Source organism: Triticum aestivum, chromosome 1A, assembly GCF_018294505.1.
Source record: "Triticum aestivum cultivar Chinese Spring chromosome 1A, IWGSC CS RefSeq v2.1, whole genome shotgun sequence".
NCBI lineage: Eukaryota > Viridiplantae > Streptophyta > Magnoliopsida > Poales > Poaceae > Triticum > Triticum aestivum.
The window spans coordinates 542,165,570-542,182,237 of record NC_057794.1 but is presented as its reverse complement, the minus strand read 5'-3'; the positions used below and the strand labels follow the sequence as shown (position 1 = coordinate 542,182,237).

Genomic DNA, 16,668 nt, shown 5'->3' with positions numbered 1-16,668 from the left:
TACGATGAAGCCTGTATTTACAATAAAGTGAGTGGGAGCACTACAACCTTTCTGATTAGTATATGTGAGTGACATATTGTTGATCAGAAATGATGTAGAATTTTTCTGCAAAGCATAAAGGAGTGTTTTAAAGGAGTTCTTTAAAAGGAAAAAAACCTCAGTAAAAGCTACTTACATATTGAGCATCAAGATCTATTGAGATAGATCAAGACGCTTGATAAGATTTTCAATGAGTACATACCTTGGCAAGATTTTGAAATAGTTCAAAATGGAACAGTCAAAGAAAGAGTTCTTGCCTGTGTTGCAAGGTGTTAAGTTAAGTAAGACTCAAAGCCCGACCACAGCAGAAAATAGAAAGAGAATGAAAAGTCATTCCCTATGCCTCAGTCATAGGTTCTATAAAGTATGCTATGCTTTGTACCAGACCTATTGTATACCTTGCTCTATATTTGACAAGGGAGTACAATAGTGATCTAGGAGTAGATCACTGGACATTGGTCAAGAATATCCTTAGTAAGGACTAAGGAGATGTTTCTCGATTATGGAAGTGATAAAAGAGTTTGTTGTAAAAGTTACATCAGTGCAAACTTTTACACTGATCCAGATGACTCTAAGTCTCAATCTGGATACATATTGAAAGTGGGAGCGATTAGCTAGAGTAGCTCCGTACAGAGCATTGTAGACATAGAATATTTGCAAGATACATACGGATCTGAATGTGACAGACCCGTTGACTAAGATTCTCTCACAAGCAAAACATGATCGCACCTTAGTACTCCTTGGGTGTTAATCACATAGCGATGTGAACTAGATGACTGAATCTAGTAAAACCCTTTGGGTGTTGATCACATATCGATGTGAACTATGGGTGTTAATCACATGGTGATGTGAACTATTGCTGTTAAATCACATGGCGATGTGAACTAGATTATTGACTCTAGTGCAAGTGGGAGACTGAAGGAAATATGCCCTAGAGGCAATAATAAAGTTATTATTTATTTCCTTATAATCATGATAAATGTTTATTATTCATGCTAGAATTGTATTAACCGGAAACATAATACATGTGTGAATACATAGACAAACAAAGTGTCACTAGTATGCCTCTACTTGACTAGCTCGTTAATCAAAGATGGTTATGTTTCCTGACCATGAACAATGAGTTGTTATTTGATTAACGAGGTCACATCATTAGTTGAATGATCTGATTGACATGACCCATTCCATTATCTTAGCACACGATCGTTTAGTATGTTGCTATTGCTTTCTTCATGACTTATACATGTTCATATGACTATGAGATTATGCAACTCCCGTTTGCCGGAGGAACACCTTGGGTGCTACCAAACGTCACAACGTAACTGGGTGATTATAAAGGAGCATTACAGGTGTCTCCAAAGGTAGATGTTGGGTTGGCGTATTTCGAGATTAGGATTTGTCACTCCGATTGTCGGAGAGGTATCTCTGGGCCCTCTCGGTAATACACATCACATAAGCCTTGCAAGCATTACAACTAATATGTTAGTTGTGAGATGATGTATTACGGAACGAGTAAAGAGACTTGCCAGTAACGAGATTGAACTAGGTATTGGATACCGACGATCGAATCTCGGGCAAGTAACATACCGATGACAAAGGGAACAACGTATGTTGTTATGCGGTCTGACCGATAAAGATCTTCGTAGAATATGTAGGAGCCAATATGGGCATCCAGGTCCCGCTATTGGTTATTGACCGGAGACGTGTCTCGGTCATGTCTACATTGTTCTCGAACCCGTAGGGTCCGCACGCTTAAGGTTACGATGACAGTTATATTATGAGTTTATGCATTTTGATGTACCGAAGGTTGTTCGGAGTCCCGGATGTGATCACGGACATGACGAGGAGTCTCGAAATGGTCGAGACATAAAGATTGATATATTGGAAGTCTATGTTTGGACATCGGAAGTGTTCCGGGTGAAATCGGGATTTTACCGGAATACCGGGAGGGTTACCGGAAGCCCCCGGGAGCTATTTGGGCCATAGTGGGCCTTAGTGGAAAAGAGAAGGGGCTGCCCTAGATGGGCTGCGCGCCCCCCTTCCCCTAGTCCTATTAGGACTAGGAGAGGTGGCCGGCCCCCTCCTCCTCTTTTCCCCTCCGAGGAATCCTAGTTGGACTAGGATTGGGGGGAGGAATCCTACTCCCAGAGGGAGTAGGACTCTCCTGCGCCTCCCTCTATGGCCGGCCAGCCTCCCCCCTCTACTCCTTTATATACGGAGGCAGGGGACACCTCTAGACACACAAGTTGACACAAGTTGATCCACGTGATCGATTCCTTAGCCGTGTGCGGTGCCCCCTGCCACCATATTCCTCGATAATACTGTAGCGGAGTTTAGGCGAAGCCCTGCTGCTGTAGTTCATCAAGATCGTCACCACGCCGTCGTGCTGACGAAACTCTTCCCCGACACTTTGCTGGATCGGAGTCCGGGGATCGTCATCGAGCTGAACGTGTGCTCGAACTCGGAGGTGCCGTAGTTTCGGTGCTTGATCGGTTGGATCGTGAAGACGTACGACTACTTCCTCTACGTCGTGTCATCGCTTCCGCAGTCGGTCTGCGTTGGGTACGTAGATAACACTCTCCTCTCGTTGCTATGCATCACATGATCATGTGTGCGCGTAGGAAATTTTTTGAAATTACTACGAAACCCAACACCGGAGGTAAAGAATTATATATAGGAAGTGCTATTTCGGCCATCGGGACAAGTTTCGGGGTCACCGGTATTGTACCGGGACCACTGAAAGGGTCCTGGGGGTCCACCGGGTGGGGCCACCTGCCCCGGGGGGCCACATGGGCTGTAGGGGGTGCGCCTTGGCCTATATGGGCCAAGGGCACCAGCCCCAAGAGGCCCATGCACCAAGAGATGAGGGAAAGGAAGAGTCCTAAGAGGGGAAGGCACCTCTGAGGTGCCTTGGGGAGGAGGGACTCCTCCCTTGGCCGCACCCTTCCTTGGAGGAAGGGCCAAGGCTGCGCCCCCCCCTCTCCCTTGGCCCTATATATAGTGGGGGAAAGGGAGGGCAGCAATACCTAAGCCTTGGCGCCTCCCTCTCCCTCCCATGACACATCTCCCTCCTCCCGCAGCGCTTGGCGAAGCCCTGTTGGAATCCCGCTACTTCCACCACCACGCCGTCGTGCTGCTGGATCTCCATCAACCTCTCCTCCCCCCTTGCTGGATCAAGAAGGAGGAGACATCGCTGCTCCGTATGTGTGTTGAACGCGGAGGCGCCGTCCGTTCGGCGCTAGGATAGCGCTAGGATCATCGGTGATTTGGATCACGACGAGTACGACTCCATCAACCCCGTTCTCTTGAACGCTTCCGCGCACGATCTACAAGGGTATGTAGATTCACTCCTCCCTCGTTGCTAGATGACTCCATAGATTGATCTTGGTGATACGTAGAAAATTTTGAATTATTGCTATGTTCCCCAACAGTGGCATCATGAGCTAGGTCTATGCGTAGTTTCTATGCACGAGTAGAACACAAAGTAGTTGTGGGCGTTGATTTTGTTCAATATGCTTACCGTTACTAGTCCAATCTTGATTCGGTGGCATTGTGGGATGAAGCGGCCCGGACCGACCTTACACGTACTCTTACGTGAGACTGGTTCCACCGACTGACATGCACTAGTTGCATAAGGTGGCTAGCGGGTGTCTGTCTCTCCCACTTTAGTCGGATCAGATTCGATGAAAAGGGTCCTTATGAAGGGTAAATAGCAATTGGCATATCACATTGTGGTTTTTTTGCGTAGGTAAGAAACGTTCTTGCTAGAAACCCATAGCAGCCACGCAAAACATGCAAACAACAATTAGAGGACGTCTAACTTGTTTTTGCAGGGTATGCTATGTGATGTGATATGGCCAAAAGGATGTGATGAATGATATATGTGATGTATGAGATTGATCATGTTCTTGTAATAGGAATCACGACTTGCATGTCGATGAGTATGACAACCGGCAGGAGCCATAGGAGTTGTCTTAATTTATTTATGACCTGCGTGTCAACATAAACGTCATGTAATTACTTTACTTTATTGCTAACCGTTAGCTGTAGTAGTAGAAGTAATAGTTGACGAGACAACTTCATGAAGACACGATGATAGAGATCATGATGATGGAGATCATGGTGCCATGCCGGTGACGATGATGATCATGGAGCCCCGAAGATGGAGATCAAAAGGAGCAATATGATATTGGCCATATCATGTCACTGTTTGATTGCATGTGATGTTTATCATGTTTATACATCTTATTTGCTTAGAACGACGGTAGTAAATAAGATGATCCCTCATTAAAATTTCAAGGAAGTGTTCCCCCTAACTGTGCACCGTTGTGAAAGTTCGTCGTTTCGAAGCACCACGTGATGATCGGGTGTATAGATTCTTATGTTCGAATACAACGGGTGTTGACGAGCCTAGCATGAACAGACATGGCCTCGGAACACATGCGAAACACTTAGGTTAACTTGACGAGCCTAGCATGTACAGACATGGCCTCGGAACACAAGAGACCGAAAGGTCGAGCATGAGTCGTATGGTAGATACGATCAACATGAAGATGTTCACCGATGTTGACTAGTCCGTCTCACGTGATGATCGGACACGGCCTAGTTGACTCGGATCATGAAATCACTTAGATGACTGGAGGGATGTCTATCTGAGTGGGAGTTCATAAGATGAACTTAATTATCCTGAACATAGTCAAAAGGTCTTCGCAAATTATGTCGTAGCTCGCGCTTCAGTTCTACTGTTTAGATATGTTCCTAGAGAAAAATTAGTTGAAAGTTGATAGTAGAAATTATGCAGACTAGGTCCGTAAACTGAGGATTGTCCTCATTGCTTCATAGAAGGCTTATGTCCTTAATGCACCGCTTAGTGTGCTGAACCTCGAACGTTGTCTATGGATGTTGAGAACATCTGACATACACATTTTGATAACTACGTGATAGTTCAGTTAAACGGTTTAGAGTTGAGGCACCGAAGACGTTTTGAAACATCGCGAAACATATGAGATGTTTCGAGGGCTGAAATTAGGATTTCAGGCTCGTGCCCACGTCAAGAGGTATAAGACCTCCGACGATTTTCTTAGCCTGCAAACTAAGGGAGAAAAGCTCAATTGTTGAACTTGTGCTCAGATTGTCTGAGTACAACAATCGCTTGAATCGAGTGGAAGTTGATCTTCCAGATGAAATAGTGATGGTTCTCCGAAGTCATTACCACCAAGCTGCTTGAGCTTCGTGATGAACTATAATATATCAGGGACATATATGATGATCCTTGAGATATTCGCGATGTTTGACACCACAAAGTAGAAATCAAGGAGCATCAATTGTTGATGGTTGGTGAAACCACTAGTTTCAAGAAGGGCAAGGGCACGAAGGGATACTTCATGAAACGGCAATTCAGCTGCTGCTCTAGTGAAGAAACCCAAGGTTGAACCCAAACCCGAGACTAAGTGCTTCTGTAATAAGGGGAACAACCACTGGAGCAGAATTACCCTAGATACTTGGTAGATGAGAAGGCTGTCGATAGAAGTATATTGGATATAAATTGTGTTGATGTGTACTTTACTAGTACTCCTAGTAGCACCAGGGTATTAGATACCGGTTCGGTTGCTAAGTGTTAGTAACTTGAAATAAAAGCTACGGAATAAACGGAGACTAGCTAAAGGTGAGATGACGATATGTGTTGGAAGTATTTCCAAGGTTGATCAAATATCGTACGCTCCCTCTACCATCGAGATTGGTGTTTGCGTTGAGCATAGACATGATTGGATTATGTCTATCGCAATACGGTTATTCATTTAAGGAGAATAATGGTTACTCTGTTTATTTGAATAATACCTTCAATGGTCTTACACCTAAAATGAATGGTTTATTGAATCTCGATCGTAGTGATACACATGTTCATGCCAAAAGATAGTAATGATAGTACCACCTACTTGTGGCACTGCCATGTAAGTCATATCGGTATAAAACGCATGAAGAAGCTCCATGTTGACGGATCTTTGGGCTCACTCGTTTTTGAAAAGTTTGAGACATGCGAACCATGTCTATTGGTGTATATGCATGAAGAAACTCCATGCAAATGGACCGTTTTGACTCACTTGATTTTGAATCACTTGGGACATGCAAATCATACCACATGGGCAAGATGACTGAAAGCCTCATTTTCAGTAAAATGGAACTAGAAAGCAACTTGTTGGAAGTAATACATTTTGATGTGTGCAGTCCAATGAGTGCTGAGGCATGTAGTGGATATTGTTATGTTCTTACTTCACAGATGATTTGAGTAGATGTTGAGTATATTTACTTGATGAATCACGAGTCTGAATTATTGAAAGGTTCAAGTAATTTCAGGGTGAAGTTGAAAGATCGTCGTGACAAGAGGATAAAATATCTATGATATGATCATAGAGATGAATATCTGAATTACGAGTTTGGCATAGAATTAAGACATTGTGGAAATTGTTTCACAACTAATACAGCCTGGAACACCATAGTGTGATGGTGTGTCCGAACATCATAACTGCACCCTATTGGATATGATGCATACCATGATGTCTCTTATCGAATTACCATGATAGTTTATGGGTTAGGCATTAAAGACAACCACATTCACTTTAAATAGGGCACCACGTAATTCCGATGAGATGACACCGTACGAACTATGGTTTAGAGAAACCTAAGCTGTCATTTCTTAAAAGTTTGGGGCTGCGACGCTTATGTGAAAAGTTTTAGGCTGATAAGCTCGAACCCAAAGCGGATAAATGCATCTTCATAGGACACCCAAAATAGTTGGGTATACCTCCTGTCTCAGATTCGAAAGCAATAAGGGATTGTTTCTAGAATCGGGTCCTTTGTCGAGGAAAAGTTTCTCTCGAAAGAATTGAGTGGGAGGATGGTGGAGACTTGATGAGGTTATTGAACCGTCTCTTCAACTAGTGTGTGACAGGACACAGGGAGTTATTCCTGTGGCACCTACACCAATTGAAGTGGAAGCTTATGATAGTGATCATGAAACTTCAGATCAAGTCACTACCAAACCTCGTGGGATGACAAGGATGCATACTACTTCAGAGTGGTACGTAATCCTGTCTTGGAAGTCATGTTGCTAGACAACAATGAACCTACGAGCTATGGAGAAGCGATGGTGGGCCCGCATTCCAATAAATGGCTCGAGGCCATAAAATCCGAGAGAAGGATCCATGTATAGAAACAAAGTGTAGACTTTGGCAGAACGGCTCGATGGTCGTAAGGCTATTGAGTACAGATGGATTTTAAAAGGAAGACGGACAATGATGGTAAATGTCACCATTAAGAAAGCTCGACTTGTCGTTAAGAAGTTTCCCGACAAGTTCAAGGAGTTGACTGCGGTGAGACTTTCTCACTCATAGTGATGCTAAGAGTCTGTTGGAATTATATTAGCGATTACTGCATTATTTATGAAATCTTGCAGATAGGATGTCAAAACATTGTTTCCTCGACGATTTTCTTGAGGAAAGGTTGTATGTGATACAACCGGAAAGTTGTTGTCAATCCTGAAAGATGCTAATAAGTATGCAAAGCTCCAGCAATCCTTCTAAGGACTGGAGTAAGCATCTCGGAGTTGGAATGTACGCTTTGATGAGATGATCAAAGATTTTGGGTTTATACAAAGTTTATGAGAAACTTGTATTTCCAAAGAAGTGAGTGGGAGCACTATAGAATTTCTGATGAGTATATGTTGTTGACATATTGTGGATCAGAAATGACGTAGAATTTCTGGAAAGCATATAGGGTTATTTGAAAAGTGTTTTTCAATGGAAAACCTGGATTAGGCTACTTGAGTATTAAGCATTAAGATCTATAAGGATAGATCAAAACGCTTAATAGTACTTTCAAATGAATACATACCGTGACAAGATTTTGAAGGAGTTCAAAATGGATCGGCAAAGAAGGAGTTCTTGGCTGTGTTATAAGGTGTGAACATTGAGTAAGACTCGAAACCTGTCCGCGGCAGAATAGAGAGAAAGGACGAAGGTCGTCCCCTATCCTTTGGACGTAGGCTATAAAGTATGCTATGCTGTGTACCGCACCTGAAGTGTGCCTTGCCATGAGTCAGTCAAGGGGTACAAGAGTGATCCAAGAATGGATCACAGGACAGCGGTCAAAGTTATCCTTAGTAAATAGTGGACTAAGGAATTTTCTCGATTATGGAGGTGGTAAAAGAGTTTGTCGTAAAGGGTTACGCCGATGCAAACTTTGACACTAATCTAGATTATTCTGAGTAGTAAACTGGATTCGTATAGTAGAACAGTTATTTGGAATAGCTCCAAATAGAACGTGGTAGCTGCATCTAGGAGATGACATAGAGATTTGTAAAGCACACATGGATCTGAAAGATTCAGACCCGTTGACTATAACATCTCTCACAAGCATAACATGATCAAACCCAGAACTCATCGAGTGTTAATCACATGGTAATGTGAACTAGATTATTGACTCTAGTAAACTCTTTGGTGGTTAGTCACATGGGGATGTGACCTTGAGTGTTAATCACATATCGATGTGAACTGGATTATTGACTCTAGTGCAAGTGGGAGACTGTTGGAAATATGCCCTAGAGGCAATAATAAATTAGTTATTATTATATTTCCTTGTTCATGATAATCGTTTATTATCCATGCTAGAATTGTATTGATAGGAAACTCAGATACATGTGTGGATACATAGACAACACCATGTCCCTAGTAAGCCTCTAGTTAACTAGCTCGTTAATCAATAGATGGTTACAGTTTCCTGACCATGGACGTTGGATGTCGTTGATAACGGGATCACATCATTAGGAGAATGATGTGATGGACAAGACCCAATCCTAAGCCTAGCACAAAGATCGTGTAGTTCGTTCGCTAAAGCTTTTCTAATGTCAAGTATCATTTCCTTAGACCATGAGATTGTGCAACTCCCGGATACCGTAGGAATACTTTGGGTGTGCCAAACGTCACAACGTAACTGGGTGACTATAAAGGTGCACTACGGGTATCTCCGAAAGTGTCTGTTGGGTTGGCACGAATCGAGACTGGGATTTGTCACTCCGTGTGACGGAGAGGTATCTCTGGGCCCACTCGGTAGGACATCATCATAATGTGCACAATGTGATCAAGGAGTTGATCACGGGATGATGTGTTACGGAACGAGTAAAGAGACTTGCCGGTAACGAGATTGAACAAGGTATCGGGATACCGACGATCGAATCTCGGGCAAGTATCGTACCGCTAGACAAAGGGAATTGTATACGGGATTGATCGAATCCTCGACATCGTGGTTCATCCGATGAGATCATCGTGGAACATGTGGGAGCCAACATGGGTATCCAGATCCCGCTGTTGGTTATTGACCGGAGAGTCATCTCGGTCATGTCTGTATGTCTCCCGAACCCGTAGGGTCTACACACTTAAGGTTTGGTGACGCTAGGGTTATAGAGATATTAGTATGCGGTAACCCGAAAGTTGTTAGGAGTTCCGGATGAGATCCCGGACGTCACGAGGAGTTCCGGAATGGTCCGGAGGTAAAGAATTATATATAGGAAGTGCTATTTCGGCCATCGGGACAAGTTTCGGGGTCACCGGTATTGTACCGGGACCACCGAAAGGGTCCCGGGGGTCCACCGGGTGGGGCCACCTGCCCCGGGGGGCCACATGGGCTGTAGGGGGTGCGCCTTGGCCTATATGGGCCAAGGGCACCAGCCCCAAGAGGCCCATGCGCCAAGAGATGAGGGAAAGGAAGAGTCCTAAGAGGGGAAGGCACCTCCGAGGTGCCTTGGGGAGGAGGGACTCCTCCCTTGGCTGCACCCTTCCTTGGAGGAAGGGCCAAGGCTGCGCCCCCCCTCTCCCTTGGCCCTATATATAGTGGGGGAAAGGGAGGGCAGCAATACCTAAGCCCTGGCGCCTCCCTCTCCCTCCCATGACACATCTCCCTCCTCCTGCAGCGCTTGGCGAAGCCCTGTTGGAATCCCGCTACTTCCACCACCACGCCGTCGTGCTGCTGGATCTCCATCAACCTCTCCTCCCCCCCTTGCTGGATCAAGAAGGAGGAGACGTCGCTGCTCCGTACGTGTGTTGAACGCGGAGGTGCCGTCCGTTCGGCGCTAGGATCATCGGTGATTTGGATCACGACGAGTATGACTCCATCAACCCCGTTCTCTTGAACGCTTCCGCGCGCGATCTACAAGGGTATGTAGATCCACTCCTCCCTCGTTGCTAGATAACTCCATAGATTGATCTTGGTGATACGTAGAAAATTTTGAATTATTGCTACGTTCCCCAACACCTATAACCTTTCTGCAGCTAGCAAGAAATCCTTTCTTAATAGCACCAAAGCACATGTAAAACCTCTCAAAACATGCTCATCATCCTTCACATCATCTGTCAGTTTGATAGCAACAGTGCTACCTGGGTTAGTTCTCAGCAATTCCAATTGGTAGTCAAAAATCAAGGAATATTCTCCTTTGGTGGTATCTTTGTATTTCTCCATCACTAATTTTTTGGCTCTTTTGCATTGTGCAATAGTGACATCTGCAAACATGTCCTTCAAAATAGTTTGCTTCAAGTTTTCTAATTTCCATGTCGGATTTGCTTTTATAAGTGCTGCATACCTCTTAGCAATAACTACAGATGTCACTAGTTTGTTGTCTCTTTTTGGAATACAATGATGCTCATCTACATATGTTGAGACTTGCAACCATTTGTGTCTAGTGGTCCTTGATGCATAAATGACCCACTTACATCCAGGCCAAGAACAGTAAGCTCTAACTTTGTCATGTTCATCTTTTCTGAACAACAAATGCATGTGAGTTTTAACTCCATAGGAAATCACTGCTTTCTTCATGTGCTCTCTGCTTCGGAAAACCATGCCAAGTTGAAAGTTGGGCTTTTCAGCTTTGCTATCAAACCTAGGCCACTTGCTCTTCCTTCTTACCATAGTGGTACCTCCTTCTCCATCACTTTCTTCATCATAAGAGAAATCATCCTCATCAGAGTCAAAATATGGAGTTTCAAAACCAGCATCCAAATCCTCATCAGATTTACATTGCACTTTATTGTCTTGCATTATAATTCCACTTCTTTGTCCTAGCTTCTTAGCTCTCTCATTCCTCCTAATCTCTCTTGCAAGTTTTCTCAGTTCCTCTGCCTCCGAATCCTCTCCGGAACTGCAATCAGGTATTGGTTCATAATCAGTATCCTCTTCATCTGATTTGTCAACAGGAGGTGCTTCTGTTGCCGGAACATGTTTGGTTGAAATCTCATGATCTGCACCAACTGTTGGAGCAACATGAGGTGCTTTTGTTGCTGGAACATGTTCAGTAGATTTTGCCACTGCCCTTCTTCTAATTTGCAACTTAGCAGGTATAGCAACTTCAGTTGCAGTAAAGTGTGCCTCCAACTTAGCAGCACTTGCACAAACTTCTCTCGGTGTTTCATGAGCAGATGATGCGCTGACTTGAGCACTTTCAGCAGGACTTGCCATCTTTTCAAGTAACATCTCATCGACCACTCCAGTGTCAACGACTTGCACACTAATAAGTGGTAATTTTGTCCCTCTCTGCCTAGAGTAAGTTTCTCCTACATTTACTGGCAATAGACCTGCACATATGTCAATCTGTTCATCACCTGCACATATGTCGAATTGCTCATCATTAGCAGATAACATGGTTTGGTCTGGTTGCATTTCTTTGTCATTGTCAAAGTGTTGCTGGATTGGCATGTCCAATTCTTCAACAAAAACATCAGCATAACTATCTATTGTTCCAATGTCCATCGTCTTCACTGACTCATCATCACACATGAACATAAGACCATCACTGACTTTTTTCCCTGGAGGCAACCAATGCAATTTGTAGGTGTAACTATCTCCGCAGTGACCTCTTTCCATCTGATGAATATCTTCTGTGGAGTTATATAATTCTTCATAGGACAAATCATCCCTTGGCATGATCATCTCTGCCATCAATTCCCCAACGTAATCCAGCTTTCCATCCACTTGCTGAAATGATCCATAATAATGAAACCTGACAAAGAAATTGTCCAATGGATCGGGACCAGGAGAACCTACAAATTGAGACACGAAGAACTATCATTCATAGAAAAAAATCTGTTGGATCTTTAGCTCTGACAGTACACAAAAATTAAGAGAACTAACATTTACAATTTGGACTACAATTGTGATATACGAAGGCAACAAATTCAAACAAAAACACTTCATTCAGACAAGTATAACAGATAATTTACTATGGACTAACATGTTCAGTTCATTCAGACAAGAAAGTGCACTTTTCTCCTTAACCAAACAGGGTAATCATCTACAATAAATTCTCCTAGCAATGCAAGTTCATTCAGACCCATTTACTTTGCACGAGAGATACCAGCTTGTCCTGCACCAAAATTTGCTAAAAAGTCACTCCTTTTCCCTAACAAAAACATCCCTTTTTTCATGAACGGAATAGGGCATCATCCAAAACGCACTTGAACAGAACAGGGCGCATCCAAAACACTACTTATCCCCCTAAATCCCTAGCACTGAGACGCCCCATTCCCCTCACCCGAGCCCACACCTCTGCGACGCACACGATCATTCACTGGAGCTCGCGATTCCGCCGATGAACGACACCAGAAGCGAAGCAGAGCAGCAACGGAGATGGAGGCACACACACCTGGACACATGGTTTCGTTCCTTCGGCAACGGGCAAGCGGCAGATGACGGCGGCGAGGACGGATGGGGACGGCGGCGACGACGGACAGCGCCCTAGCGAGAGAAAGAGGAGAGGCGATTCTGGAGGCGATGGCGCTCATGGAAAAAGAAAGAGAGGAAGGGGACGAGGTGATAAAGGAAAGAGAGGCAACTGACTAATGGGACCTTCTCAGCGTAATTTGCCCAGTTAGCGCGTAATCTGCATCATGGGGTACAAAACCGCTCTAGATTAGACAGAAACCACTCAAGGGGGTTATTAACCCGGTTTTAGTAATTTCAGGGTGTTATTTATCCCGGTTTTGAGTTCAGGGGGTTATGTATCCCAAAGAGTAGATTTGAGGGTGATTTGTATACTTCTTTCAACGGTATACTTAGTGGTGGCAGTCCTTAGTAATTTTCTGAACCTTTGATCAAATGGCTGCGGACTTTTCAACTTTACTGAATCAACGGATGTAACAATTGAAGTGACGTGCCTTCATGAGAAAACAAGAAAATCATCTTAGCGGGTTGCCCCTACTTAAGAGCATCTCCAACAGGCGCGCCAAACTAGTGTCGCGTCACAAAATTCCCTATTTTAGCGTGCGCGCAACCAGAATAGTTGCTCCAGCGGGCGCGCGAAAACACAGCGCGCGGCATACGTAGTCCAGCGCGCTGGCCGAAACTCAATCGCGCGCCGCTTATTTGCTGTGCCCGCTCCCGCGCGCTGGACTCTCGCGCGCTTGCTTGCACCTCCCCCCCCCCCCCCCCCTCATCCAGCCGCGCCACCAGGTGACCGTTCCGGCGCTTCCCCGGCCTTTCCCCGCACCACGCGCGCATGGAATGGACGACAAAGAGCATCATGATTTGTGCGTTCGTTATTGTATTGTTGAACTATTTGTTGTGTTTAATTGCACTATTTGTTGTATTGAACGATAAATTATTTGTTTGAGTTGTAATAAACGAAATTGAACTATTTATTTTTGTTTGTTTTGATCTTTTTGCTTCTGTTTTTGAATGCATGTGTTGTTTGTGCGAGTGTTGCGTGCGCTGCATTTTTGCGTGCTACTGAAGCGGCGCGCGCGCTGCATTTTAGCGCGGCTGCTGGAGCCAGCGCTGCGCGCCGCGCCAAACCAGACGATGGGCGCGCGCTATAAGCTGTTTTTTGCGCGCGGCGCGTTCGGCGCCTGTTGGAGATGCTCTAAGTATAGAAGATTGACCTATCCAATAGTTTACGTATGGATGCATCCACAACTGGCATCGGCGTGCATGTGTACATATAGGTAGGCAGCAAAGGCGAACCCTGACCCTTGCAGTGCGTCCTCGACGATACCGTCCAGCCGCGCCGCCATCGCCGGCGTCATGTGGTTGCTCCAGTCTCCGGCGACCCCCTTCCGAAAGAAGGCCTCGTTCTTGACGTACTCCTGAGCACCACTTTGGTTCACCTCCATGTTCTTCAGGGCGTCGATGCTGCAGAGCTCGACGATGTCCCGCGCCACCCCCGCGGCCTCCTCTTCCTCGGAGAACGCGCACCCCATGAACTCCGCCAGCTTCCTCACGTTGCCCACCGGGTCCCGCAGCATCTCCTCGTACCGGAGGAAGAGCACCTTCTCCGGCCGCCTCTGGCTACCCTCCCAATAGCTCGAGACGTGGGGCCACTGCGGGCCGGCGGGGCATCGACCGTCGCAGAACAGCTCGAAGGCCTCCTCCATACTGAACGGAGTTGGCACTGGCCGCGGTTCGTCGTCGTTGGCGGCCTCGGCTGCAGCGGCCGCCGCCATCTTCTTGGCGAACAGCCACATGGAGACGAAGGCGTCCTTGGGGTCGCGGCAGACGTACACGACCTTGCAGCCGGCGCCCTCCGCCGTGACCCGCTCTGGTAAGAGGGGGTAGGGCATGTGGGTGGCGATCACGCGCGGCGAAGGGAGCGCCGCAAAGGCGTCGGCCGTCGGATCAAGCGCGTAGGGCACCTCGAGGAACTCGACGCAGTCGTGGGGGTTGCGGAGGCGGAGGGGGTGGTCGGGGGCGCGCGGCGGGTGGTCGGCACGGTGGGCCGTGGCGAAGGCGAGCGCCTTGAGCCAGGTGGTGCCGGACTTGGGGAAGCTAGCGAGGAAGACGTCCGACGGCCTGGGCGCGAACCGCGCACGCACTGCCGCGATGCCCGGGAGGATCGTCTCAGGGAACCAGAAGCCGCCGTGCTGCCGGAGCTGGAGCGGCAGGAACCGTGTCTCCAGCGGGAGCGAGGAGACCACGATGGGCTCGGCCAGGTCGTCGTCTCCGATCGATGCGGCCATCGGTCGCGCCGTGCTGCTGCCTGTGCCAAGCAACCACGGTGTGTACGTATATTTGTAGCTGCATTTGCTCTATTAGTTTAGTTGCCACGAGACTGACGAGATCCTTGGAGATATACAGTAATAGTTTATGGAGAAAGATACTGTATATAACAAAATGAAAGTTGGAAGTGCTCCGGGCTGTCTGATCAGCGCAGGAATTATTCGTCATGTCTCCATAAAGAATCACCAGTCAAGTATTTCCAGCCAATCACGTCAGGTGAGTTAATTAGGTGTATTATTGGTGACAGTGTATCTATGTGTAGACAAAAATTGAGTGAATGGATGATTCAGTTAATAAGTTGAGCAAAAAGAAGCAAAACTCGATTCCCTCTGCTGCAGCACGCAATGGCCACCTTGCCTCCAGCCGAACAATCGCGTCACAAAACTTGGTGAAGGTGGTCTGGATGGTGTACCACCGATACAATAACGACTTCACATTGTGATCATGGATGATGTGCATGTCATAGGACGCAATGTGCTTTCGTGCGTGAAACGAACCATGCATGCGCTGCCAGAAGAGCGTCCTTCTGCTCCTGCCTACAAAATCCACGGATGCGGCCAATCACGCATGGCACAACAACTCATCAGCCCTGGTCGAGTACCCGTCATCCTTTGTACTCTAAAAAACGACATGGTGTTCAAAAATTAGCTCAATGACATTTGACTGAACACCTGTCGGGCATGGTGTCCGCCATGGACGTTATCAACAGGGGGACGGAGTGTACCTGGATGCAGACAGGTCCTGGGTGGACGACGTCGTCGTAAAAGGCAAGTGGGCGTGTCGATGCTGATTGCGGACGTCCGGCTGAGCGGCGGACGGAGAGGTATAACGGCGTGGTCATCGGAGGAGGTGCGGATGCAAAGCAAGGTCAAATGGGACGGATTAGAAGATAATGGGACCATGAGGGGGATTTTAATGGGCCTGGAGTGTCGGAGTCCTATGTGACTATTGTCCGGTCTCCCACAAAGCCTCCCAACTTTGCTTCTAATTTGCGAGAAAAAGTGCGTCCAGACCGCTCGGTGGACCTATACAGACCCCTGTTGGAATAAAAAACACATCTGGACCGTGCAGTCCAGTTGTATGCAGACGATTTGAGAGTTCATGTTGAAGATGCCCTAATGGCCAAATGCAGAGATGGGATACGGGCACGTACTAGGGCTATACCTGGCCATGGACAGCCCGGCTCGGACGACCTGGCCCGAAAATCCTGGATCGGGCTAAGCCCGAGTGTCTCAACGGGCCGAGCTCGGGCCTGAAAGTTGAGACCGATGGGCAGGTCAGGCCGAGCTCGGGCTAGCGAAAAAACAAGATTTTAGCTGTAGTCAAGCCGGGCCGATCGGGACGTGTCAGGCTTTTCCAGGCTCAGGCCCGATTCAGTAGGCTTGACAATCAGGCTGGGCCAAGCTTGGGCCTGGTTTTTCAACACCAGGCTTTTTTTGGCCCGGCCCAAGATATGCCTAGGTATATAACGGGGGCTAGCTAGCGCCCATATGACACAAAAAATGCTAGACCTACGTTCAGTTACACGAATTTTACATACGGTTCCATGTATACTAAACCACATCTAATCAGCCCGTAAAAACCCGTAACCCTTTT

At 46.5% G+C, this 16,668-nt stretch overlaps 1 protein-coding gene across 1 annotated transcript; it reads right to left on the bottom strand.

Annotated features, from left to right (window-relative positions):
• Positions 1-13,944: 13,944 nt before the first annotated feature.
• Positions 13,945-15,032, bottom strand: LOC123180162 (cytosolic sulfotransferase 12-like). The gene has a single exon (XM_044592132.1). The coding sequence runs from the start codon at positions 15,030-15,032 to the stop codon at positions 13,971-13,973; it is 1,062 nt and encodes a 353-aa protein (XP_044448067.1). The 3' UTR covers positions 13,945-13,970.
• Between the last annotated feature and the right edge of the window lie 1,636 nt (positions 15,033-16,668).